This window comes from Polyergus mexicanus, unplaced genomic scaffold (assembly GCF_030449975.1).
Source record: "Polyergus mexicanus isolate NDT 795.1 unplaced genomic scaffold, iyPolMexi1.0 SCAF_1, whole genome shotgun sequence".
In the NCBI taxonomy this organism is placed as follows: Eukaryota; Metazoa; Arthropoda; class Insecta; order Hymenoptera; family Formicidae; genus Polyergus; species Polyergus mexicanus.
In genome coordinates this window covers 1,788,756-1,814,975 of record NW_027223321.1, presented here as the reverse complement: position 1 = coordinate 1,814,975, position 26,220 = coordinate 1,788,756, and the positions used below count along the sequence as shown (strand labels likewise).

The 26,220-nt window shown below is 30.0% G+C and overlaps 4 protein-coding genes across 7 annotated transcripts; 2 read left to right on the top strand and 2 right to left on the bottom strand.

Moving 5' to 3' along the window:
• Positions 1 to 55: 55 nt before the first annotated feature.
• LOC138938965 (phospholipid-transporting ATPase ABCA3-like) lies at positions 56 to 10,093 on the bottom strand. Its single transcript, XM_070306383.1, has 30 exons — positions 9,902 to 10,093; positions 9,356 to 9,485; positions 9,093 to 9,290; positions 8,718 to 8,818; positions 8,436 to 8,600; positions 8,081 to 8,297; positions 7,763 to 7,936; positions 7,342 to 7,619; positions 7,037 to 7,120; positions 6,415 to 6,574; positions 6,174 to 6,322; positions 5,862 to 6,017; positions 5,646 to 5,717; positions 5,421 to 5,559; positions 5,052 to 5,298; positions 4,693 to 4,793; positions 4,378 to 4,490; positions 4,214 to 4,290; positions 3,630 to 3,831; positions 3,365 to 3,556; positions 2,998 to 3,280; positions 2,632 to 2,757; positions 2,295 to 2,507; positions 1,964 to 2,221; positions 1,675 to 1,778; positions 1,440 to 1,583; positions 1,038 to 1,185; positions 744 to 954; positions 458 to 674; positions 56 to 283 (listed from the first exon to the last, which is right to left on the bottom strand). Exons 1-30 carry the CDS (start codon positions 10,091 to 10,093, stop codon positions 56 to 58), a joined length of 5,079 nt encoding a protein of 1,692 aa, XP_070162484.1.
• Positions 10,094 to 11,117: 1,024 nt separating this feature from the next.
• Firl (firelighter) lies at positions 11,118 to 13,293 on the top strand. Its single transcript, XM_070315662.1, has 7 exons — positions 11,118 to 11,276; positions 11,375 to 11,512; positions 11,747 to 11,941; positions 12,135 to 12,264; positions 12,324 to 12,441; positions 12,891 to 13,016; positions 13,203 to 13,293. Exons 1-7 carry the CDS (start codon positions 11,118 to 11,120, stop codon positions 13,291 to 13,293), a joined length of 957 nt encoding a protein of 318 aa, XP_070171763.1.
• A 3,074-nt stretch (positions 13,294 to 16,367) lies between these two features.
• LOC138943062 (retinol dehydrogenase 10-A) lies at positions 16,368 to 24,088 on the top strand. 4 transcript variants are annotated; one of them, XM_070313680.1, is made up of 8 exons: positions 16,963 to 17,008; positions 20,222 to 20,249; positions 21,616 to 21,808; positions 22,096 to 22,455; positions 22,597 to 22,714; positions 22,848 to 22,932; positions 23,032 to 23,142; positions 23,661 to 24,088. In XM_070313680.1, the coding sequence occupies exons 1-8, from the start codon at positions 16,978 to 16,980 to the stop codon at positions 23,731 to 23,733; spliced, it is 999 nt and encodes a 332-aa protein (XP_070169781.1). In that variant the 5' UTR covers positions 16,963 to 16,977; the 3' UTR covers positions 23,734 to 24,088. The 4 variants fall into 4 exon arrangements, with proteins under 4 accessions (XP_070169859.1, XP_070169781.1, XP_070169710.1 ...); XM_070313609.1 differs by lacking the exon at positions 16,963 to 17,008 and adding an exon at positions 19,554 to 19,629; XM_070313830.1 differs by lacking the exon at positions 16,963 to 17,008 and adding an exon at positions 21,184 to 21,211 and having other exon boundaries at positions 20,231 to 20,249; positions 23,661 to 24,086.
• A 265-nt stretch (positions 24,089 to 24,353) lies between these two features.
• LOC138937941 (uncharacterized) lies at positions 24,354 to 26,031 on the bottom strand. The gene is made up of 4 exons (XM_070304656.1): positions 25,975 to 26,031; positions 25,466 to 25,711; positions 24,999 to 25,132; positions 24,354 to 24,731 (listed from the first exon to the last, which is right to left on the bottom strand). The coding sequence occupies exons 3-4, from the start codon at positions 25,062 to 25,064 to the stop codon at positions 24,402 to 24,404; spliced, it is 396 nt and encodes a 131-aa protein (XP_070160757.1). The 5' UTR covers positions 25,065 to 25,132; positions 25,466 to 25,711; positions 25,975 to 26,031; the 3' UTR covers positions 24,354 to 24,401.
• Between the last annotated feature and the right edge of the window lie 189 nt (positions 26,032 to 26,220).

Sequence of the window (26,220 nt, the reverse complement as noted above, 5' to 3'; positions counted from 1 at the left end):
ACATAATAATAAAAGTCATGTTTACAGAGAATTAATGTGCAATAATAGATATCATTTATATTTTACGTATATTACGGGCAATCCAAGAATATAAACGTTTATAAAGTGTTAATTTTATGTGAAGCTTCTTCTGTTTCTTCGCTAAAGTTAGAAGTACCTCATCCATAGATGGTTGAGTAACAGAAAAGTCTGTGATCCATACATATATTTGTCGTAACTTTTCAAGTTTATCAAATACATAACTGTATGAAATACCACTTTCCAATTCATATTTAAGAATACCCTGTTGAAAAATCTTTATCATTTTATAAATCTTTTCTAGATCTTATTAATGTGGCGAAGTTGTCAAACGCGTGTAACTTATTTAAATTATTTAATATCTTTATGTATGTGTGAAATATTAATATCTCTTTTTAATAAAAATGTCGTAAAGAGTAAAATTGTTTATTTTACCTACCAAGTAACTATCTTTAAACTTTATTGCTGGAAAAGTCTCATCAATAATGTTTTTTATTTTCTCGAGATTTGCAAGCTGGTATCCTGGTACTACTTTAATATTTAATATAAAATTGCGGCCATGTTCTGCCTTTAAATGCTCGCAAGATCCAATTGCGGTAAACTGGCCGTTAACCAAAATTCCCACACGCAGACACATTGCTTCTGCTTCCGACGTACTAAAAATTCACAAAGTTCGTTATCTCAATATTTATCGTAAATTTTGATTGTTAATTTATTGATGTAACCTGTGAGTAGTGATTAATATAGATCTCCCCATCTCTCGTATTTGACGCAAAATTTCACAGATAGCATGTCTAGTCATTACGTCGATTCCAGCAGTAGGTTCGTCCATAAATACCATCGGCAGATCGCCGATTAAGCTCTGCAATACGCAAATTTTTCTTTGAACTCCCCAGGGACAGTGGGCAATCTTTAGATTCTCGAAGTCTAACATATCTAAGGATTTTATTTTGTTGTTGTATTTAATTAACAGTACACTTAAATCTTGTAGAATTTTACGTTTTACATTTTTTTTATACCTAATACATCTAACCACGTGTTTACTTCGTCGTTGATGCATTCATATGGAACACCGCGTAGCGCCGCATGAAGTTGCAAATATTGTCTCCCCGTCATAAAATCACTTAGTCCGTTCATTTGTGGACAGTATCCTATCATACCTATAAACTTAACAATACTTTTTATATAAGAAGATTTAATAGACTAACAGCCATAGAATAATTTGCCAAATACGATACAAAATCTGTAAAAGATTAGACATAATAAACTTAAATATATTTCTCATTAAATATACTTATATCTAAGAATATCTTATTTTATTTATAATCGTTTTACACATTTTATATATTTTAATTATATATTATATATTTTAATTAACGAGAGAAAGATGTAAGAGTGTATATTTGACAATATACACTCACCATTTCTTGATCTCTTGTAAACTCGTATCCGTATATTACTGCTTTTCCAGCCGATATTTTTGTTTCTCCCGTTAGCATTTTGTATATTGTTGATTTTCCTGCCCCATTAAATCCCAACAAGCCGAAGCACTCCTGCTTACAGATCTAAACAAATGAGCAAAATTTATTTAATATTGTGCATATATATATTTAAAGAAAATATATCAAAACAATATTTTAATTAAAATTTACTTACACTAAAATTCACTCCTTGAACTACTGCATTTCCAGCGTACTCTTTCGTCAAATCTTGAACAACCAGAGCAACTTGTGGCGGAAATAATTTTGTTTCTTCATAATCTAGATAGAAAGAAAAAGACACAATTTCTTTGATCAAGGCAAAAATATTATATATATTTATAATAAAATATGTTTATATATTCTAAATTCATAATTTTTTGCATATGCGTGTAAGAATAATATACAATATAAATTTATAAGTTGTTTCTTTTTTTTGTTTTTTTTTTAATTCTCGTATATTTTACGTTTTATATATCCATCGACACGTTTTTTCTCTTCCAAAACTTCGGACTCGATATTATCGTTTTTTAGAGAAGGCTTAGAATAACTATACCACTTTCTGCGATTTTTTTCTTCAAAAATCTCTAGCAATATAAAAAAGGCAAACATTTGGGATATCATTAAAAGTAAATCATCTGTGACCGAGTGATAATATTCAGCGCCAGATTGTTTGATTAGCATTACACTCAATTGCTTGTAACAATATTTATCGTTGCAATTTTCTAAAATTTTAAATTTAGATTTAATGCAAATTATAATTCACGAAATGTATAATTTCGGTAAAGGTGGACTTACGACAGCAAGGATCTTCAATATAAAATTCCGTATCGCATACATTGGAATACCTGCACTGTCTATTATATAAATTTAACATGATACAATTGCTTAAAGCGCAAGCTAATATATACGGTGGAAATATATGTACAAGAGTCTCGAATATGTATCTTCCGGTGCTGCTGAATATGCGAAACATCAATGGAAATACGATAGAGCCGTTCACCGATAATACTGCAAGATATATTCTATACTTAAATGATGATATTGTGATAAATAATTAAATTATATCTTACTTTGATAGTAAGTTTATCATTGACAATCGTATAATGACGAATCGAGTTATTAAATTACTGACCGACTATGATGTTGATCAGTATCACAACCAGATAGACATTTTCCGATTTTCTCGTGAATAGTTGTATGCAATAATTTAATGGAATGGCGCATCCTCCGTAACATAAGACTATTATTAGAACCTGGACTAGAAGCATTAATTTATCGCGTGCATATATTTTTCAAATTTAAACTTCTAATTTATGTATAACTTATGACACATAAGCGAATAGCATTTTTAAAAATTTCTATTTCCTAGTGTCAAATTATCATCTAAATTCGTGGAACGTTAAACATTAATTGTCAGTTAATATTTAAATATGAAAAAAGAAAATTATATACATATAATAGAACACACGCGGGCAAAAATATTTCTTCAAATTCTCACCGATTTCTAAAGCTGAAAATTGCACAGCAGGATGATAGGGGACTAAAATCGCAATTCCAAGAAGTATTACGGAGAAGGTGTACAACAGAAAATCAATGATATACATCGGAATCCAATAGATTCGCGTAGAAACACCGATCGCATTAGTCTGCAGCATCTTCGAGAGTGTATTTCTCTCTCGTATTCCCATATCGATGGATGGTAGAAGAAGGAACAACGTCATTACTATAGCGGCATTCTCCCAGTTCCGGACGCTGCGTGGATGGACCAGCAAATGCTGCCACTGTAAATATCTACTTTGTCTTATAAGATTATAAAAAAAAAAAAAAAAAAAAAAAAAAATGAAGTGTCAAAAGAAAGGTATTACCTGTCCCGGCTGTACTAATGGTCGACTCGTCAATTTGATCCAACAATCATCTGAGCCGCAATGATAGCGCAGCAACGCGTTATGCAATAGATTTAATGCAATTGGTCCACTGTGTATTGCGATAGATGAATACATGAGTTGTACACGTCCTTGTGCATATATGTCGATAGACATCACATAACGATCCCTAAACTATTACGAAATATTTTTTAATAGCCAAATTTGGCTAATAAAGATGTCAAATTTGCGCGGATATTCATAATACCTCTATCGAATGTAAATCAGGATGAATCATAATATCTGTAGCTGGGACGTTTTTGGAGATATAATAATTATGCCTTTCACTGTACGCTTGACCAGTAGTGTACAATGTGACAAGGAAGTCTTTCGCAATTTTCTCATCGGCCGCGTAATATAATACATGAAGGTTGTTGTCCATATAATTCGTTAAATTCATAATCTTTTCGCTATAATTATTAATAATTGAAATCATTGAGTAATAATATTTATAAATTATTCCAGCACATATCTTTCCTATACAAATACGTATGTATGTGAAAAGTGTTTCTTATAAAATATCTCTATTTGTATAATACTTATTATATGTTTTTACAATATTTTAAGCATCTTAATATAAGCATTTTAAGCATGAAAAGATGAATCGACACAGTATTCCTTACAAATAATAATTTTTTTATCAATGTAAAATATACTGATTATTTGACGAAAAACCAGAAATATTTTTTAATAGATGAAAATATAATACCAGAGTTAATTAAGTTTTTATATATGAAAGTAATCTCTTGTATCTCCTTTTCTACCGAATTGAAATAAGCAAAATTAACTTACGTCGCGTCGAAAAGTGTGAAAACACTCAACTCGCCGATCATAGTGGTCAAAAGGAGCGTAACGATCGCCAAAGTTATCTAAAATAATATTGATTATATTTATCGAAATACTTTTTTTTTTATAATAGACAGTATTCTGTAACAAAAGGCCAAATGAACTCTTACCGAAAATATATACATTTTATAGGAGGAAACAATGTGCAATAATTTCTTGTAGAACATTGCAAGAATTTGTTGTCGCCATAAATCGTTGCCGGTTAATCGCTCCCATGGTTTAGCTGATAATTAAATTATGCAGAGAGAGAGAGAGAGAGAAAGAGAGAGATCAGTTGGGAATAATACTCGTGACAATGTATCGCGTACAATATTAATTATTTGTATGGGCTATTAATATAGAAATATTAAAATAAAAAAAAACGTTAAATTCTATATTCTTATTTATTGTTTTACAATTCTTTTGAAATAATGTCCAAATTTCACCTGTTTGTAACAAGTGCCGTCGCCTTTGTTGCACAATGAGTTCATATTTGTTGCTAGGTAATTGTACACAGCGTTCCTTGAATTGACTTTCTAAACCTATTCTATATGCAAAATAAAACAAGCAACGATATCGAGCAATTTTTTTAATTTTTGACATTTATTGTAAAATATTTATGGTAAAATGTGAAAAAAATTCAATTTAAATTGTTATTTATAATAAATATTCTATAAGAGTTAAAACTTTCTGTTTTTAGAACTGCGTTTATTTTATTGGCTTTGAACTCAAATAAAAAAAAAAAAAAATTTGTTAATAATATTTTTAATGCTCAATACAGGGTTTGCGAGTGAACACTTGATACCTGAGAAATTGACCCTCGATGCTTGCAGCACTCAGTGCCGCGGATACGATACCCAACTCTTCCTTATTGGATTCTAAATGTTGGAGCAATTTAGTGAATCGACTGCTTCTTGGCACGTCGAATCTTATTACTAAACCCATCATGTCTCGCACAGTAATTGGATTTGCCGAGAATTCCTGTATTTCCGCGCGAACTCGTTCCACATCGCAATTCTCTTGTACCAATAAACTCAGAACATAACCGATTCCTAATTTCAATTAATTTTAGGAAGGTATGATTAATCAATGACACATTAATTACATCAATCTTGAAATTTTTTCTTTACGTCAGTGAAGAGATTAATCTTATCTATAAGCTACAGAATTTTACCATATCGACGATTTAGATACATTTTCGAACCGTAACACTCGATTCTTCCATTCGCGATAATAGCGATTCTATCGGCGAGAAGATCCGCAGCTTCCATAGAATTCGTTGCCATTAATATTGTCCTCTCCCTTTTTATATCCTGCAAGTCGTTAATGCACGGCACTTGAAAATTTCTATTGTAAATGTTTAATATTCAATTCGCGGTATTTAAAAAAGATTATTCACCGAAAGTAGATCCCACACCTGTCTTCTGTGCCAAGGATCGATTCCGTATGTAGGTTCGTCGAGGATTAAGATCTGTCACAGAATCTTTATTCTAATTATCTAATTTATTTAATTTATATATCTATTACAAGAATTATTTTACAAATGTAATATTTAATCTTTATAAATCTGTATTATAATTTAGTAAAATTATGATTATAAAAAAATATAATGTACCTTAATGTTGCCGATAAGCGCCATCGCTAGACAAATCCTTCTCTGCGTACCAAAGGAACAAGATTTCGCTTTCGTATCTATTACAAATTCCAAATCAAGTTGCTTCAACAGCTTTAACGATTCCCTGTGAGCATCAGCATAAGTCATCCCTTTCATCTAAAATAATAATTAAATTATTGGATAAAGTTTTGATCAATACCCAATTTAGATTGAATATATATTATTTGATGAACAAATTGATGCATTGTTCATATATTTTTTTTTTTTTTTTTTTTTTTTGTAAATGTTAATAACATGAAAATAAATTTATACCATGCCAAATATGTAGATATGTTGTATCGTTGTCAAGTCATTCATCAATATATTTTCTTGCGGACAGTAACCAATCGGATCCATGGTACTTTCGTCCATTTTATCTCGTCCTTCTACGTAAACGTGACCATAAGTTGGTTTATACATTCCTGTTATACGTACAATTTAATTTCAATTTTATTGATATTTGAATATTAAACTTGAATATCTATCATATTTATTTATAAGGAGTCTATTTTACCTATAATTGTCTTTAATAAACAGCTTTTGCCGGCCCCATTGTGACCAAGAATAACGCTGAATTCTTGATGATAAAAATCGATCGTTACATCGTCCATAGCTGTAAAGCGTTTGCCAATTCTGCCAAATTCCTTGCGAACACATCTTACTCGAATAGATGGCTATTGTTTGTATATAAATCAATTATACGAAAAGCCACTTAAATTTTATATTAAATTGTAATTAATTATTGATGTTTCGTAAAAAGAATTTATTACATACATTCCTTGATATTTAAATAATAATACATTGTTTATTCATTTGAAACAATTTAAATCTTGCCAGCGATTTTATTACGCTACATTATTAAGATTTTGTATCATTTTAGTATATAAACTTTTTATAAAAAAAAAAAATTAATTTTTGTATTAAATTACGTAGTAATAAAGAAGCAGATTACTCTAATAACAGTTTGCAAATTTATTAATGTCACTTGATTATCTACTGTATCAATTTTATAATATACTTAAGTTGTATTAAATGAACATTATGTAAGAATGTAAATGTAGAATAAAATTTAAATTTAAAGACAATCTCTCTTTCTTCTCTCTGCCTTTTATTTAATTAGACGATGTTATATGTACTTTTATGTATGACGGCGTATATTCAACTGCTGACCAATTAGTGGATCCACGGATCGTTAAATCGTCATTATCATAAACAGGCTTCTAGACAATTCATAATGCGCATTTGTAATTTTTATATAAAACTAACTTTCGTGTTATGTTTTTATACGATATACTAGGAGCATAGGAAAAGACAGATAGAGAAGTATATTCTCTTGAAATATATCATAAATGTTATCCTAAATAATATCAAAATTACTTATATAATTTAAAAGAAAGAAAGTAATTTCGATGATATTAAAATTATAGATTCTTTTATTTACCTTGTATAAATAGTACCAAGGTTTCGCGCTGCCAAATTTACCCGGGTTAATATTGTCCAAGTATACCGCTAGTAGATACCAGAAAATGATGTGCAAGCACCATGCAAACAAAATTATTCCGATAGAAATCTTCTCTTTGGCATGGATAATATTGTGGACATCTCGTAGCGCAATTAATTCGGAGAGCCATCGCGGCCATAAATACGAGGTGGGACTTATGTAATTGCGCGATTTCATTATCTGCCAAATATTTTTCAAATCTTCATTTTCATAATTTTCTATCAAGAAAAAGAAACAAGGATAATAATATATATTTCATTAAATTATATATATATTGTATCATTTATCATTTATACAAAATGTCTCATAAAATCATTTGATGTACTTTTAATTTATAATAATCTCGCGTACGTTTGCTCACCGAAATTCGCTCGGGTCGTAAAGGCTACAAGTCCGTATAGCAAACCACTATGCGGCAGCATCAGCGAACCGATTTTCCATAAAACAGTTGCTCTTATCAAAAATTGATCCAGGACGATGGTAAAGTGTGTCAGAAAAATCCAAAACAGAATTGACGTGAGTAATGCCTTTGTAGCTATGATAAAATAATATACGCTATATTATAAGAAAATTTTGAGAAGTATCTCTAATCACACGCACACATCACATACACAGGAAATACAAGCGTTTATATTTAAGGATAATGATATTTTTTTGTTCATATGTTTAAGTAACTTACAGTGATTGAAAAATGTGCCAATTGTGAACATGAAGAGCATCGAAAGAATATTGTACATCATGATAAAGATAGCGGTGACCAATGCGTTAGTAGCCGAGAACACGGGATACAGCAGGATCGTGCATACGATTGTCGCAGGTAACACGGTGATCATGAGATAATTGAGCCATCCGACGTACAGCATCGCGAAGGACATGTTCGTCAATCTCATAAGACTCTAAAGAAAATGTACATATTTGCTCTTCCAAATTATAGCGACAATGTAAAGAAATTATTATCGCGATATTATATATATTTATTAAAATTAATTGGCAAATAATAATAAATATTAAGAGATGTAATAAAAAATTTTTACTCTGAATCCAGTTTCTTTATCATGGAGCGCTTTTCTTAACGTTGCTACTGATAGCGGTAGAAAGGCGATGACCATCATGTAATAGATTATACTTATGTTAGGTCGAATGACAGACGGTAGAAGTAAAAAATCCACTTTGTAAAACGGAAATCGGCCGACAGTCAACTGTGGAAAACGTCTACCTTTGTTGATCGTTTTAATTTTATTACATTTTCTTGCTTAAAATAATTTTTACTACAATATATCGCTAAAATTTCGTATTATTATTTTAAAAGAATTTACATCATCAGCGATCTTTGGTAGTGTCGGATTCGTCCACATTTCGATGAAGGATTTCTCAATTGCAATTTGTAGAGCCATAAAACCGCTTAACACGTACGGATCTTCCACCATAAACATTGACATAAATAATTTACATTTTTTACTATATGGTACATTTTTAAGATTAAAATAAATAAAAATTCTATCATTTATGGATTATTGCAATAATTACACTAGTAATTGAGAGATGATTTATAAGATTGTGAAAAATATTTTTTAGACGCGAAATTTCTTGGGAATAGAATTTCAAAGATCTTGAAATTAATTTAATTTGAAATTTAAAATATCAAGCTATAATCTAACGTTTACTTATCAAAAAATATATTCGATAAACACCTTTATGGGCAGGTTCTTCCTCGTGCATCATGATTATTCGATTCTCTCCTATTTCCGACGAGCGTATTTTATATTTTAAAACTTTTGGTTTACTAGATGCAAGTTTCTCGATCTCAAAGATCGCCCATAGTACCTTGGAAGTGTCATTTTTCGTGTAACGCGAATGCACGAGATTGATCTCGCTATCGGCTGCTTGAACTGATATGCGACATATAGTTTTTTTTTTCTATTTCTCGTTTTAAATATCTTCAAGATAATCTTACCATCTGTACGAAGCATTTTTGCGGCTTTCAACATCAACTCGTCTACAAATGCATTTTTCGGTGCATACCAGCATTTCACGTCATCCGGCAATTTCGCCAGAATATCATCTCGATTGTATCGATCCAAGTCCTTTGTATAAATAAATGTGTGGGAAATATTACACATGTATTATATATAAAAAATATTAGATTATTTATAATTTAGATAATTGTATGTATTATATAATTAAAAAGCAGCTTCAGTTGTAATTTTTAAATATTTAACAAAAATATATGATAAATAAATATTTTTCTTTAATTATATATATATATTTTTTTATTTATTTAATTAATTAATTATTATTTATTACTTATTTATGCAATTTTATATGTAATAAAATTAATGTTTTGTAAATTATTTTTGATATTATCTGAAAGATTAGAAATAAAATGTCGAGAAGCATAATATTAGATGTAAATATCATTAAAAATAATTGAATTACATAACAGAATTACGTAATAAAGTCAATTTGTGATACACAATTTTGCTAATACTAGTTCAACTACCTGCGAATAAAGAGCATGCGGTTCAAATATCAAACGCATTTGTAGCGAAAAGATAATGGCTATAATAATTTCCAGCGCAGTGCTTATCGGATTATGCAGCCGCATAAGTACGGCTTTCCACATAAGAATCCGCCATCTCGTCCAGAATCTTTTTAATTTCGGATGCCCGACAATCTTTCTCATTCTCAACATCTTGTTTTTAGTCTCCTGATGAAATGTTTACGTGATTATAAATCGCGAGAGGAGAGGTTCAATTTCACACTCTATTTAGCATGGAGATAGAGAAAGTAGGGGTGCATTTTCCGCGTTAAGAAACTAAACGTTTCTTGACAACCGTTCCTTTGAAAGGATCGAAAGTTTTCTGCAAGATAAAACAAAGAACACGATATCAATCGGAAATTTACGTCGGAGCAGAGCAGACGCTATTTTTTTGCCATTTAAATTATCAGCGAGACTCGTATATTTTTTTATTAATCTTATTTTTTAGATATAAAATGTATTCCAGCAGATTATTATTATTTCTTTTTTAATAAAAACGCGTGGTATACATAATATGTCATTAGAGTTTTATTTTTTTTTTAATTTAATATAGCCAAAATTTTGCGAGGAGAAAAGAAAAGAAGAACGGCAGATTCTTAGATGTCTACGATCGGCGTTATAAATTCGGCATATAAATGTCATGGCTACAAACTGTTAACCGTCAGATGACAGATGACATAGTCATCCTGTTAAAATCGCATTCGACAAATTTCCGGATCCTTAAATCAATTGGCTGCCGCATTGACGACGTTTCGCGAGTAGGAAGGAAAGCGGTCGGTGAATATTACGGTCTGCTAAGGGTTACGTCACGAAATCACAGGGCGTTCACCAGAATATTTACGTGCGGATATTTTTCATTTATTTTCTCTCATTTCTTATTCACTTGGTTTTATACTTTCTAACATTCTTCAAAAGATCGCAATGATCTCAATCTAAATTTTATTACTTTGGAGATGATTCTTTTTATTTTTTGCTGTGCAGTTGAATGTGAAATTAGATTTATGTGATAAAAATTATAATGATAGTTAATAACACGATTGTGGGAGCGTGAAAAAGTTACAATTTTAAAGAGGCGTCATTTTTGGATATTCTGTAACGGAATGAAACTGAAGAATTTTATTTTTATTTATTATCACATTTATGTTTGATAGGATACATTTTTAACATCTATTTCAAAATGAGGAGTATTCAACGTATCTTCAAAGACATCAAATTGCATCGGCTATTTCTGGATCTATCTCTTCTGTCGGCAAAAATAAGCTTGGCGATGATAATTGCAACTTTCAGAATGATTGTACCACGTTCCATGAAACGTTTACTAGGTGAAACCGTTCTCGTAAGTTTCCCTTTTCGAAACGAGCACAAATGATCGCAATGACTTTATACACCATACATATATATACACGGAAATGATATTTTTCGAACACAAATTAGATCACTGGAGCCGGTCACGGTATCGGCCGTGAGTTAGCTATCCAATTATCGTCGATGGGTTGTATAATAATTTGTTGGGACAACGATGTTGATAACAATCGATCAACGATGAGGGAAGTTTCGAAAAATGGTGGAGAAGTATATATTTAAATGCTTATTATATTTTAATTATTTATGCAATATAATAAAAATATATTATTAATTAACTTATGCAATATAATATTATTATGTTATATTAAGTAGAATCACATATTCTATCTTGTTATATCGTTTATATTTTTATTTTTTAATGTCATTTTTTATGGGAAAAGAGAGACAACGTATGAGTATTTTTAATCATGAAACGCATAGCTAAGATATGGGAGTCTTTAGGTTTACGGTTTTGTGGTCGACGTCTCACAGAGATTGGAAGTGCGAGAGACGGTGAGGTTGATGAGAAAAATTGGCGTGCCGGACGTGACGATACTCATTAACAATGCGGCTGTGTTATATCATAAGTCATATCTGAGTTTTGATCCGGATGATGTGGAGAAAACATTCAACGTTAATGTGCTTTCACATTTCTGGGTATGCATATCATTTTTTAATAATAATAATAATACGTTTGTTTACAATCTCCCTTCGAGTTTAATCAATTTAAATAATTCCCGTTAGTATTTTTAAATTAATATAGTACATCTTTTTTATCAAAATTAATAAAATATCTTTCTTTTCTTAAAATGTGTGTAAGATGTTTCGTAATAATTTTTGTTTCAAATAGACGATAGAGGCATTCCTGCCTATGATGCTGCAGAAAAATAGCGGTCACATAGTAGCGATAAGTAGCATGTGCGGCATGTACGGGGTGTCGCAAAAAGTAGCATATTGCTCATCAAAGTTTGCCGTGAGAGGTATCTCTCATATATGATATTTTGTTCGCGATATATTTTCCATGAATTCGACTTTCTAGGTCTTATGGAGGCCTTACACGAGGAAGTACGATTAGACGAGAGAAAATCTAACATTCGTTTCACGACGATTTATCCGTTTTACGTGGACACCGGATTAGCGAAGGATCCCAAATATAGGTGAAAACGCATTTTGAGTCACTGGCAATAATAAATGCTACGTTTTGTAAGATGTTATAGCGGAAGACGTGTGCGTAGAGATATGATGCGACGCAATTGCAATATATCATTTATTGCACCACACGACTGTACTCAACGCGTTATTAATTGGTCGAATACTTTCTAATAAACAGTGTCTGTTTTCGTGTCGATGCTTCCGCGTTTTCTTGCGTTTACGTCGATGCACAAGCGTGATAATTTGAACCGCTTGAACCGCGTCGCTTTATTAATCTTAACATACGCGCAAAATATAATTAATTAACACCCGCTAAATGAAATCGACTCGTAAAAATAACAAAAAGGAATTATATACTATTCCATATTTCACTATATCCGACGATTTTTAGACGCTTCGTTAACTTACTTATGCAATGAATTAGAAAGAAACTTTAATCCAGAATTAATTGCAGATTTCCTTATATCTTCAGCGTCGTGACGCCAGAATATGCTGCCCGAGAGATAATTAAAGCAATTCAAAGAAATTATACAGAGTACTCAATACCGCGATGTCTCCTTTCGTTGAACGCGATTAATAGGTATAAATATATAAAATCGCGCCGAATATATCAAAAATAATTTCCTTTTAATATGCGCATTGCTTCCGACAATTATTTAGCAATATTTTTTTTTTTTGCGTAGTTTTGCAATTAATTTATAAATAATTATTTCTGATAAAAGTTTTACATGATGATGTGTCTTTTTTAATCTCGTTTCTTTTTCAGAATTGTTCCGGGGAGCGTAACGCGCTTGATACTAGATTTCTTAGCGGATGTCGATCGAAAACAAAGAGAAAAGGATGTAATGAATTTGTAATTAGATTTAGAATAAGCTTAGCTTAGCGGGATTGTATAAAGTAAAAATGCTTATATTTATTTATTAGATACGGACTTTACATAATCGTTAAAACAAGATGAATTTTATAGGGTAATAATTTATCATTAGATTAATAAATATTTTTATACAATTAATTTTATTTTTTATTATATTGTATATAAGATATTCTTTATTTTGGTCTTATGTTCGTTTAACGCGACTTAGTATTTCCATGAGTTTTCTTTCAAATTATAATTATAAAATATATTTTGTAAGATAGATTTTATATACGCATCTCTTTTAAAAAATTGATGATTTTTAGTAATGGAAATTTTTGATTTTTTTCACGATGTTGAATAATATAACATACAGTGATATAGTTATATAAAGATCAATGACTGACGTGGGACACGTTAGAAGGAATAGCGTTCTCTTAGAAAGTAAACCAGACTTATCAAATGCGCGGTCAGAGATACGAGTTATTATCGTCGACTTGGTGCTTATATAATTAATAACGTCGGCTTCAATCAGCACTCGGTAATATAAGAATCACCATATTTTTTATCGATTTTCAACGGGATTATACTTATTGTGTAATAAATCACATTGACAAGAGTTCTATCCTTGTTTCACTTTCGTTATCTTTACAATTTTAATTGCAGATTTCTCGCCCGGTATATAATTTTACGCTGTCTAATTACGTATTACTTAGCGTCGCGAGCGCACTTAAAAATTTTTATTCGACTGCCATCTTAAACTGTGTTCGAAGCAAATTAAAAGAAAAATGTTTTTCCTGTTTATATAGACACTTCATTTACATAGATAATTTCTTGGCAAAATTCCAAGGCAATAATATGCGCATAATTCATGATTTTTTTTGTTTTAATATCGTATTTTTTTCGCCGTATGAAATATAATGACAAAATAGTGGCAACTAATATATGACAATGTATGTGACCCTAACACAATAGGCGGACGTACCTTTCTTGACATTTTATATTACGATTTTTTTTACACATGTCATATATTGAATTTGTATAATTTATCTTTATTATTATAATTCTATGAAATAGGTTCTATTCTCTATATAAAATATGTAAAATAATTTATTAAAACATAAGTGAAAGAGGCATTACAATAAATATAATATTATGTAACATTTCATGCGATTGAGTTTCACTATAATCAACATAATTTGTCGCAAGATACCTCAACGAGAAACATATTGACATTCGAGTAGCTCATTAGTCAGCAACAGTCTTAAAGTCCGAAATTTTTCAGATAAATCCAATTCTTTACTAGTATATCTTAGTTTTAATGCGAGTAACAAAATACTTCATGCGCGAATTAATTTACAGACAAGACGATGCCGCGTAAGTAATATGGAGATTAGCCTTGAGATAATTCGGTTTCATTGTGTGTACTTGTACTTTTATATTTTGATACCTCATCGCGTTTCCAGGTATCATTACAAAATACAAATAGATGAGTTTTAGATAAAAGACAAGATTTATGATTGCACATTAAAAAATAAAAAATATATATATATATATCATACTATTCATACTATTCTGTCTCTTAAATTATATAAATTTAAAACTAATATAAGTACTCTAATTTACTTGTAAAAAAAAGTTTAAATGCATATTAACTAATAAGTTGAATGCATTGAGTTGATTTTATAGAAGACAAGAAACATAAAAGTTATTTTGGTATGCGCGAAAGATGCTGGAGAAGCAGTGGTCTTGAATCAACATACTAACAGAAACCGGATTAAAGATCTACGGAGTTGAAGGATCAGAATGTTTTTGATCGTTTCCCATTATCCAGACAGTATAAAAAAATATCTGAAGAATAATCAGACATTTTTAAATTATTTTTTTACACATCTTTTGGAGACATGTGTTGTTTAAGTATAGACTATGTAGTCGATATTTCCAAATATACTTAATTTAGAGTTTCGTGCGAGATAGCCATTCGTTATCGCATCATCAGAGAAAACGTGTGACTAATATTGCCGTACTACTGTGTAAGTATTCTTATTTCCGTTAATATTTCAACATATTATTGAAGTAGTACAAGGCTAAAGCAACCTTTAATTGACCTTTCTATACGAAAGGTTCACTTCTCATAGAACTTGCAAAACTGTTGCAAAATTACATATTGTGATTAGATAAAATCATGCTCATAACATTATAAATTTATATTGTATAAACTATTTGTAATTCAAAATGAGTTTCTTGCCTTATACATATATATATATATATATTTATTTATTTTAGTACATATGTGTGTGTGTGTGTGTGTGTGTGTGTGTGTGTGTGTGTCAAAGTAATTACTAAGTAGAAATTAACTAATAAAGATCCTTATGGATATATCATACGTTATATAAAATTATTAAGTGGTAATTATTAAGTAATAGTATTATAATGCTATTGAAATTCTTCTCTGCATTGGAAATAATATATGCAATTGTAAACTCCACATATGTACAATTATAATTTTTAATAATCTTTTATAATTTTTATAGTTTTCTTCAACGTAAATGTATTGATTATATCTATATATATTGACACGTGTCTAGAATGCATAAGATACTGTCGCTTTGATATGATTAAATATGGCTTACTCTGTGATAGAAAGGTTACTGTCATACATATTTATCAGTTTTTTGATTTTTCAATAAACAGTTTTTTCTAAGAATTTTTCTTATTTTTTTTAAAGATTAACATTTTTTTCCTGTCTCCGAGCGATGGAAGTAAAAGATTTATAGATATAATATATATATATATGCCGCGATAATTTTTAAGAATAAAATTTCTTTTTTTTGTTAAATCAAAAATGCCCTAATTAAAGCGATCTGTGGCCTGATCGAGATCGAAACTAAAGTGAAAAATCAAGTTCAGCTCAATATGATCGATGGATGGATGGATGCATCATCGAGTAATGCCATCAAAGTTCAGGTTCGTGCGTCACACAAACTCGAGTGAGAAGAAAGATGACGAACAAGACGACGACCTTGCCTACACACTTTACCTTGCTGAGTTGTTTGGTTGCAGTGTTTCGTTCAGTCAAGTTCAAGCGAGTCGAGCGTTCTGATCGTTCGAGCGTTCGTTCGACTGTTGCCGCCGTCGTTGTTACATTCACGATTACAGTGGAATCGTTGCTCCCACGCGTTCCCTACCTTCACGAAACTGTCGAGGAACCTGGAGATCCGGGGTGATCCAGTGATCTACGCGTATGGCAGGGTAACGTTTCGCGCCAAGAGTGCATTATCTCCGCTCGACTTTTTAACGTCTTGTTACGCGAGTATTTTTGTGTATAACGTGAATCAAATTTTGAATAGTTGCTCGAACTAGTGTATCAAGATAGCCAAGCTGCACATACGTATCTTCAATGATATTAATCGTGTTTTAAAATTTAATTCGTGTTATTATAAAATAAGAAGTTGTATTATGATAAAAACAAGAAGTTTTTAAAGTGCCTTGCATCTTCATTTTATTATTTATCGATTTTCGAAGTATTTTTTTATTGTTATTTTTGAGCGAATCTTTGAGATCTAATATATCATTTTTCTGTTTTAATTTTCTAGCGCTCATTAAATGTGTATTAAAATTTCATGAAGATAAAATACAATCTCAATACGAACTTGGAAATTAATATATTACAGTTTATTTAAATTGTATGTCTTGTAATTGTGTATATTACAAGCAAAGTAAGATTTTTTTGCATAATATTTGTAGAGAGTAACGCAGGTAATTTAAAGACCTAAAGATTATTGAAAAAATTATTATCTATGGAAGAAAACATTTGATATTTTTGATGAATTTTCTGCATTCACTGCTGATTCGGCTGCATTCCTGCCGACATGACAAAATAAAATTACAGTTTAGTTACAATTACGAAAAGGACATTTGACGATTGCTGCAGTTTTAATTTTGACTATTAGATGAAAGAAAAATATTGGAACTGATCAAATTACGGTTTTATTTATTATGATTCTTTCAAGAATATTTTTTAGTCTCTCTATTTCTTTAAATTATTACGGAATATGAGAAAAACTAAAAAAAAAAGTCGTCGATTAAGAAAAGTTTAATTAGTCTCACTGAAGAAGAGAAGAAGATTTAATTAATACAAATTCTAATTTTATTCAAAGTTTATCTATTGCTTAAATTATTTCGTAACATCTTGATGTTTTTACATTCTTTTTCGCAGAAGATTTATAGCTCCATATAAAATTCCCATATCTTACTTGAAAACCGGTATTTTAATAAATTCTAATGTCACTACGTTAATAAATATATAATTTCATAATAATTTCTAATAAGATATAATTGTAATAATAATTATAATATATTAATATAATTTTATATATTTATATAGAGAGAGATATATACATTAATTTTACAGTAATATAATAATTATATAATAAATAGCTATAATAATAAAATATCATTTAGAAAGTAAATATAAAAGAACAAAATTACGCGATATATAGTCAGTCTTTACAATCTTTACAATCTTGTTTCAAGGATACAAGGAAATCTTGGCGTGGCTTGCATACCGAGATACATATTACGACGGAAAATATATAGGAGTTTACCTTGAGTTGCCCCTTAAAACTAGTTCAATACTAACGTCATCGGAATTATAAAAATTGTCAGTCAAAATTCAATCTCGATTTTTCTATTTTTTTCTAGTTTTTCTAGATTATCTATTAAGATCGCAGATCAGATCATACATTGCGATCGTACGTATAGTAAAACTTTAAATCTGACGTAAGAGATCGTAACTAAAGATGATTCTGCGCAATTACATTTAAATGCATCATAAGATATGATCGTCTGTCTATCATTGTACACAAATCAAATTCCATCCATTTCAACCTCAATCAATAAAACGATAATATCGTAATTTCTTTAAAAAGAGTAAAGTTTTATTGTTAATACATTTGGTTTTTTATCAGACAGAAATTGTAATCATCGATTACAATTTTACTCTTTCCTTTAATCGTAATATTATTACTGTTACGGTGAACAAGACAGTTGATTATACTTAAATTACTTATCGCGCATCATTTCCTGTTAATGTAGATTATTTTCCGCAAATGTAATTTTAGAGTGGATTTTTTTTATTCATGCTTCAAACAGTAGTTTCTAATTTGCCTCATGCATGGCAATCATCAGATCTCCTAATAGAGATTTGATTGCGGCAAGTGTAAGTTCGATGAACCCAACTATTTTTTACCACGTTCATTTCGACGGAAAGCAATGCATCCAAGGAACGTACACGTTATATAACAGGAAAAATAACGTTTGGTCTACAAATATTCTATTCCATTTTATTTACATTTAGCATTTGCTTGTGCATTGTTATTGTATTATGTTCGCTTGCATTTTGGCATTCGAATCTTGCACAATATTCCAGTTGCTGACTGGTTGTATTCAATATCTTTTTTAATTCGCTATAGACAGCTGTAGCACAAGACAATGGCCTAAACAAGTGTTTTAAGAATATAAACTAAGCAAACTCATGTTTTCAATCTTTCGATTATATTCGCTTTATATCTTTTAATATTTCCATCATAGACTAATGATTCTGTAATTGAAGCGTTTAGCAATATTGCAAGTTAAGCTTCGATTGCACCATGAAGTGAATTTTTATAGTAATATTGGTAATATACGACTAAAAAATAAAAATTAAATATCCGTGCAATATAATTATGCAGTATATGTATAAGTATACATTTTTTTAAATATATATTTCTCAATGACAAAGCCGCTTTTTTAGCAAAAATAAGATTATAAGCAGGTTTATCTCGATTAATTTATACAGTGTGATGTAACGTTATATCGGAATTTAAATGCACTCAACCGTGTTTTCTCAAACGAGTTCCCCGGTTATATTATCGTCCATGTTGACAATTTAAACGGAACAATCGAATTAATCGATATAAAGTGATTATTAACGGAATTTCTCGCGACGAGCTCACACATGAAATGAATATAACACAAACATTATAATTAATTTAATATGAATTGCTGCTAAGAGACTTTTTAAAATTCGTAAACCTAATTAGCTTGATAGGCTATAACCTTCTATGAATAATTTAACATAAATTACCATTAAAAAACTTAATAAAATTCGCAAATCTAATTAGGTGATAGGTCGTAATATTCTATTTTGTACTAATCAATCACAAAGTTATGGTGATTGCTAGTCGTTTCGAAAGCAATGTTATTATTTGTTCTCCTAGGTGATGTCAAGATTATGTCGATATTTAACCCAACCAATCGCGTTTTATGTTATTTAACACAGAAAAAAAAGAGCAAGTCGGTAAGTTTACGATTTGTTAAACCGCGAAGTGTCGTAACGCTTTGAACTCATATGTATGTACATTGCTGGCAATTCTATAGTAGAATGTTTAATTTATCAAAACAGAAATATTTACATATTAAATTCAATCATTGATTAAAATTCTTTTCTACATTATAAATATTTTGGCAATAAAAATGCAGTACATATTTATAAAATAATGTATATCACGTAACTGTAATTAAACTTCAACTTAATCTTCAAGATAGAATTAGTGAACAAATTTGTAGTTTATTAGATTCATTTTATTTATATTATCTATTTTTATTTTTATTTATATTATAACTAAGATTACGTTTAAAGATTAAGATTAATAATTAGGATTATTAAGATATATTTAAAAAAGATGCAAATGTGTTTTTTTAAATTCAAAGTTAATTTATTAAATCATGGCTAAAATATGCAATAAGTTTTATGAATCTACCCAGATAAAGTATATGTGTGTGTGTTAGGAATTTGAATATATTAAATATTTCCTAAATACATGTAACATCGCATTCCGTTCTGTTTTTTCAACATGTACATTTGTAACTTTATTTCTTCTTTTATGCAGCAAAAACATTAATACTACGTTTTCACGAGCAAGTATCAAGTAATAGTAGATCTTATTTAGTTTAAAGCGCATTATGTAATAATTACCAGAGAGCAAATTCTTTTTTTTATTTTGTTGCATTTTAAAGCTGATTCTGATTTATCGTGTCAATTATATCAATAGTAGCTTAGAAGTAGAAACGGCTATTGGATGTTAACATAAATTAATTTCAAAATTTGCCCAATTGGATACATAATTTTCTTGAAACGTTGATGATGATTGCGAATTAAATTCAAGACGAGTAATTTTATTCTATTGTAAAATAATTATATAAATTTTAATACGAGAATCTAATATATTGGACAATCGTACATATATAAAACTACGCATACATACATATAAAGGCAAATATGTGTATTAAATATATGATTTATATATGTGTATACATTTGTGTAATAAGCTATTTTAACAACTTTTTTACGTAAATTGTTAGTAATTGTCCAAAAAAATATAATTTTTATTAATATCTCTAAACTTTCACAGGGTGTGTTGAATAAGAAGATAAGCAGATTAACATTTATCGTAAAAATGTCATAAGAAATATCACATTAATAAGAGATATATTCTGCTGTCAAGTATACATTTAATAAGCTAATCGAGATTTAGTATATTTTGCAATGCCAAACGATTAACTGCAACAAACTCCTTGCAATACATCAAAATTAGACGATATGATGAGATTTATGATCAATTTAAATCATCTTTCTAGCTACTTAAAACATATTCCTAAAACGATTCCTCATCGATCTCTGTTCGATTAGTTTGTTTTCACACCTCGATGCGATGATCGTAAATCTTTTTTATCGGGGATGCTTATTTATTTTTAAAGCACTATATTCCTTATTACACGTCGTATGGCAGGCACACATAGAAGTTTACATATTACTTAATTACTTGCTCATATCGTATTGATACTTTCTCAGGATAAGCCATCGATTTCGACACGGGGATGCAAGTATATAATTTATTATATTTGTTAGTAATTAGGAGAAAATGATTTTCTTTTATAAAAATCTTTTACTTAATCGATGTCTTTGTAAGTGCAGTAGAGAAGAAAAATTGAAAAATGCTAATTAATAATTATATTGAGAGACAAAATCACGTAGTTAATTTACGACATAATTATGTATTGCTATAGAGCAAATTATAATTTCGTCGCAATTATTGATGCAAGTAATAATGATCATGTTACACATGTTTCAGCGATTATCAAATTAATTTTATATTTAAATTCAAGCATGATTTTCTCTCTCTCTCTCTCTCTCTCTCTCTCTCTCTCTCTCTTTCTCTTTCCTTTTATTAAACTAGTTTATTAAACATTATAATAAAATAAATTTTTATTATTTTATCTACAGTTGGATGATGCTATCAATTAGGGACGAAGCAATAACCGCAAATTCGAGAACAGACTCTTCGATCAATATCTGGCTTTATTTCAGCATCGAATTTTTAATTGGCGCTGTAATTTCTGGTTTTTTAAGTATTCTCAGTGCCGTAAAATCACTGTTGCCAAAACCACCAAGAGATCTTACCGGCGATGTAGTCTTAGTACGCATACTTCTTACTTATACATATCATATATTTTGAATCGCACTTGATATATTTCAAATATTTCCAATTAATTAAAAATATAATCTATACAAAATATAATAAATGCAATTTTTTTCAATTAAAATTAGAAAATTAGAATTAACTCTAGGCATATAAATAAATGAATATTTATTTTAAAATCATATATTTAGAATTTAATCTTGTTTAATATTGTTTGATTTAAAATTAAATAGCCGCGAAAAAATACGTGGAGCAGTATTTAAGACAAGTGTTTCCTGCGACAGGTCGCCGGTGCCTCGTCGACGCTCGGCGAATCCCTCACTGAGGCGTTCGCAAAGAGCGGATGTTCCGTGATCTGTGTGGATAACAATCTCAGATACGTTGAAGAAATGATCACCAGATTAAAATCGCGGTATTGCAAGATAGAGGAAATCGGGCCAAATCACAGAAAACACGAATTCAAAAATGAAAAGCCTATAATGATGGCGTATGAGTGCGATCTACTGGACCGTAATGCCATCCGCGAGATCGCCAGAAAGATCGAAAACGAGATTGGCGGCATCGATGTCCTGGTGACCTGTATTGGTCAATCCAATCAAGATATTTTCGAAATGGCTAGCACGACTCTCATGAGCCACTATTGGGTAAATGTTGGCCAATATGTTTATTTTTGTTTAAAGATATTTTTGAAACAAACTCAGCTTTTTTTTTGACATCAATTTCGATATTTTATTAAACAATAAAATCAGTTTCTTCTATGCTTTTTTTTTTTTTTATCATTGCAGATGATGCTGGCGTTTTTGCCCTTGATGCTACGACGTAATAATAGAGCGTACGTTGTCGGAGTTACACCGGTTGCATCCATTCAGGATGCATTCTTGGGGTCGAGAATAGCGATCGCCAGTAAGTAGCTTGTCATAATAGCAGCCCGTTAAATCGCGTATGGTAAACAATAAACGTTACGTCGATCATTAGCGCGTGATTTATTTATATATGAGATATTTATTATTATAGATATTTATTATTTATTATGTAGGCCTGATGGAAAGCTTGGGTCAGCAATTGAGCGAGCACAGTAGTCACCTTACCTTTTTGGCAATTTCACCGGTAGCTGGATGCGGGTAAGCTTTCTTGCGAAAAAAAAAAATTGGAAAAAAATTTTTCCTGTTTTATCTCGATGATGAATTTTAAATTATTAATGTTAACTTATTATATTGTAGCTATACAAGACAAAAGGAGCAACAAGTGGCTGAGGAAGTCGTACAGGCGGTCAGCAGGGACCAGAGCGTTATCGGCGTCAGTTGGTACTCAAAGATGCTGTATAAAATAAGGTAAGTGGAGATCTAACTGAATATTGTACTATTTATTACAGACGAAATATATCTGAGATAGCACACACAATTATAAACTTTCAGAAATTAACAATAGTTTTTAAGAAAATTTACACAGTAAAAAAATACGGAGTAAAAAGATAATAGAGAATTTTTGTTATATATATATATAGATGTTATTTAATATTATTTATATATAAAAGCAAAATTTACAAAATTTGCTCGACAGTAATCAGAATTAGTAATTAAGAAACATAGCGTATTTAAATTCAATGCTATTTCCTGGTATATTTAAAATAGAGAATTGCATATTTTATTTCATATTTTTGCTTTACTAATGTACCGACATTTATGTATTCTGTTGTACGTGTGTGAACCATGTAATAAATTTATAAATTGAAGATTATTCTTAATCAGCCTAACAATCGTAATCTACATTACAATTGTTAGGTTGAATAAGTATAATTTTCAATACTCCACATAATTTTTAATTGACTTTATGCGATCTTGTATTCCAGTTGCATGATACGTAGCGTAATAATGACGGTCACACAATGGCTTCACACGCAGGGATGCGATTATTCCTTTTAAATTCCGTACTTGCTCATGGAGCGTGAAGCATTCCAGTGCCGACCACCGATATGAGTGTGGGAATTTGTGTTTTCTGTCAGCGAAATCGCTCGAGATGAATAGCAAAAAATTTTAATAATCATTTCGAAGACGTAACAAGTATTTCTCATGACTTGTGTAAATCACTAAATTTATTCCAATATATTTCAATTAATTCTTTTTTTTATAATAAATTCAAATAATAGCATTAAAAATTAATATGACGCAATAAAAACCTTTGCAATTTTTATATAAAAATGTTATTTTTTTGTTGATGAAAATAACACGTTTTTCGTTCTTTATACTTATACAACAAACATTATTTTATATATATTGTATTATTCGTATGTATAGATCTCATTTCTTTATATATATATTTTTTTGTTTATATTATATTTAATAAAAAGATAACAAAATTGAAACATTAAATAGTACAATCTTATATTTACAAATATCAATAATCTCAATAAATTCAAAATATCATGCTTTTCTTATATATTTTCCACAAATTATATAAAATATTACAAAGTACAAAATATAAAGTTGTGTGTCGAAGAGAACATTAGTAAAGTAATTTTAATATAAATTTGTTGCCTGTTGGATCTCTTCAAATTGAGAAACAAGAATCTTTATTTTTACTAAATCGCATATTAACTTATATAAAAGCTCGATATCGAATTGGGTAACAACACATCGTAATGACCATTTTCGGAGCATCCGGTGAAGAGGAGTCTCGCAGTCTCGTAGTTGACATTCACACGATTGTGGAAGACTAGCTCGAGCTCGTACCCGCCAGTGAGTTCTCGATAGATCGAGAGATTCATGCGGTGGAGCTTCGTGGCCACCGTACATTCCAGTTCACTGGCGAACGTACCCACTGGATTCATGTAATCGAAGTACTCTTGACGATCCGAAATGTTCCACTCGGCTATCACGAACGGGCCATACTCACGCCAATTGTCCCTAATGTGTCGCACAACCTGTCAAACAAGACCCACAGCTTCCTTATCACGCATCGTCGTATATCAATTACCGCATAAGTTGAATTGTCAACTCTTAACAAATGACGTTTAAAGAATAATGATATACATGAAATTTATTCGATTATTAAACTGCGTATCTCGTCGCAAAGCGATTCTATTTTTGATTTCGTGTCGCGACGAATCATTGTCTTTCATGATATTTATACGCATACCAAATCCATAATTTACATGATCAGATAATATTTATGTTAATCATGGACTGACCATAGCTCGGAGCGATTGATGCTCTTCCTCGTTCCGCCACAAAATGTAACTGATTGCCCTAAACATGCAATTGCCATCTCCGTATATCTTACGCACGCGGAACGTGCCCTCGTTACACCTTAATAGAGCCGTACCTGCGATAAAACCGATGTGTATGCATTATGTTGATCGCATATTTTTAACGCAATTAATGCCTCTGCGATTATCTGTTTTCCATTGTGAATATATTTTATGATATAAATAAAACAGAATTTTAAACATAGTCATATTTGACATTTAATGAAAATAAAAACTAGAATAAATGAAACAATAAAAAATTAAACATAAGAAGAATTTAAAATAAAAAAAAAAATAAAAAAAAATGTGTGTTTCAATAAAAAATATTTTAATAGTTAAATTAATATAAATTAATTTAATGTGTTGAATTAAAATTAAGCACTTATGACATTTTTTTTTTAATAAATCACCTTTTCTAGAAATCTGAGAACGTCTGCTTCTACGTTTTTTTCTGCTACTTGCTTGATTAATTCGCGTTGAAAAATTTTGTGTACTAGAAACCCAATAGGTTTGCCATGCAGAATCGTTTTTGCTTGTCTGAGTTTTCGAAAAGCTGTTAACGATTTTGGGGTCTCCTCGATCCAATAAATGTTCCGTTTCTTTGAGATTGGGTTTCTTTTCATTCTCGAGTAATATACGGCGATGATCGCAATCTTCTAAAAATCACATATTGTATAACCTTTTCTTTTTATCTTATCTTTAATTAAATAAATATGTCATAATATTTTTAATCCGTTATTTAGCTTGATAAAAACAAAATGCAATAAAATCCATCTCTTTTTAATGCATATCAAAATTATTAGAAGTATGTTTCTTAGTAATTATAACATAAATCGTATTATTTTTTATATATTATTTCTTGCAATTTTTTTATTATTCAGTATTAAACAAATAATACTTTTTATAAGTAAATTTTTACCGTCTTTGAAGATACATAAGTAAAAGCACGGCAAACAAAGAATTTGTAGCAGTTTAGACAGTCTTGACGCTGGAAACTTAAGTTATCTTCGAAGATCAAAAGACGTCACAGCCGTTATTAACAATTCTTGCAATGCGTATAGCAATTTCTATATTATCAGTAAAAATAAAATTTAAATAGATATTTTTGTAATAAATTATAAAAAGAGATTAAATACTATATGCATACATATGTTTTTATTTGGAC

What these genes read in the sequence shown, in the direction of transcription:
- LOC138938965 (XM_070306383.1), bottom strand. Translation starts at nt 10,093, where the DNA reads ATGTTGAGAATGAGAAAGATTGTCGGGCATCCGAAATTAAAAAGATTC. An exon ending in TTTATTAAAGACAATTATAG is followed by an intron (nt 6,323 to 6,414) that starts GTAAAATAGACT and finishes TACGTATAACAG; the next exon opens with GAATGTATAAACCAACTTAT. An exon ending in AGTTTAAAGATAGTTACTTG is followed by an intron (nt 284 to 457) that starts GTAGGTAAAATA and finishes ATTTTTCAACAG; the next exon opens with GGTATTCTTAAATATGAATT.
- Firl (XM_070315662.1), top strand. Translation starts at nt 11,118, where the DNA reads ATGAGGAGTATTCAACGTATCTTCAAAGACATCAAATTGCATCGGCTA. An exon ending in ATCAAAGTTTGCCGTGAGAG is followed by an intron (nt 12,265 to 12,323) that starts GTATCTCTCATA and finishes TCGACTTTCTAG; the next exon opens with GTCTTATGGAGGCCTTACAC. An exon ending in TCGTTGAACGCGATTAATAG is followed by an intron (nt 13,017 to 13,202) that starts GTATAAATATAT and finishes TTTCTTTTTCAG; the next exon opens with AATTGTTCCGGGGAGCGTAA.
- LOC138943062 (XM_070313609.1), top strand. Translation starts at nt 19,596, where the DNA reads ATGTTATTTAACACAGAAAAAAAAGAGCAAGTCG. An exon ending in TTAATACTACGTTTTCACGA is followed by an intron (nt 20,250 to 21,615) that starts GCAAGTATCAAG and finishes TTTTATCTACAG; the next exon opens with TTGGATGATGCTATCAATTA. An exon ending in GTCGAGAATAGCGATCGCCA is followed by an intron (nt 22,715 to 22,847) that starts GTAAGTAGCTTG and finishes TTTATTATGTAG; the next exon opens with GCCTGATGGAAAGCTTGGGT.
- LOC138937941 (XM_070304656.1), bottom strand. Translation starts at nt 25,064, where the DNA reads ATGTTTAGGGCAATCAGTTACATTTTGTGGCGGAACGAGGAAGAGCAT. An exon ending in ATCAATCGCTCCGAGCTATG is followed by an intron (nt 24,732 to 24,998) that starts GTCAGTCCATGA and finishes CTTGTTTGACAG; the next exon opens with GTTGTGCGACACATTAGGGA.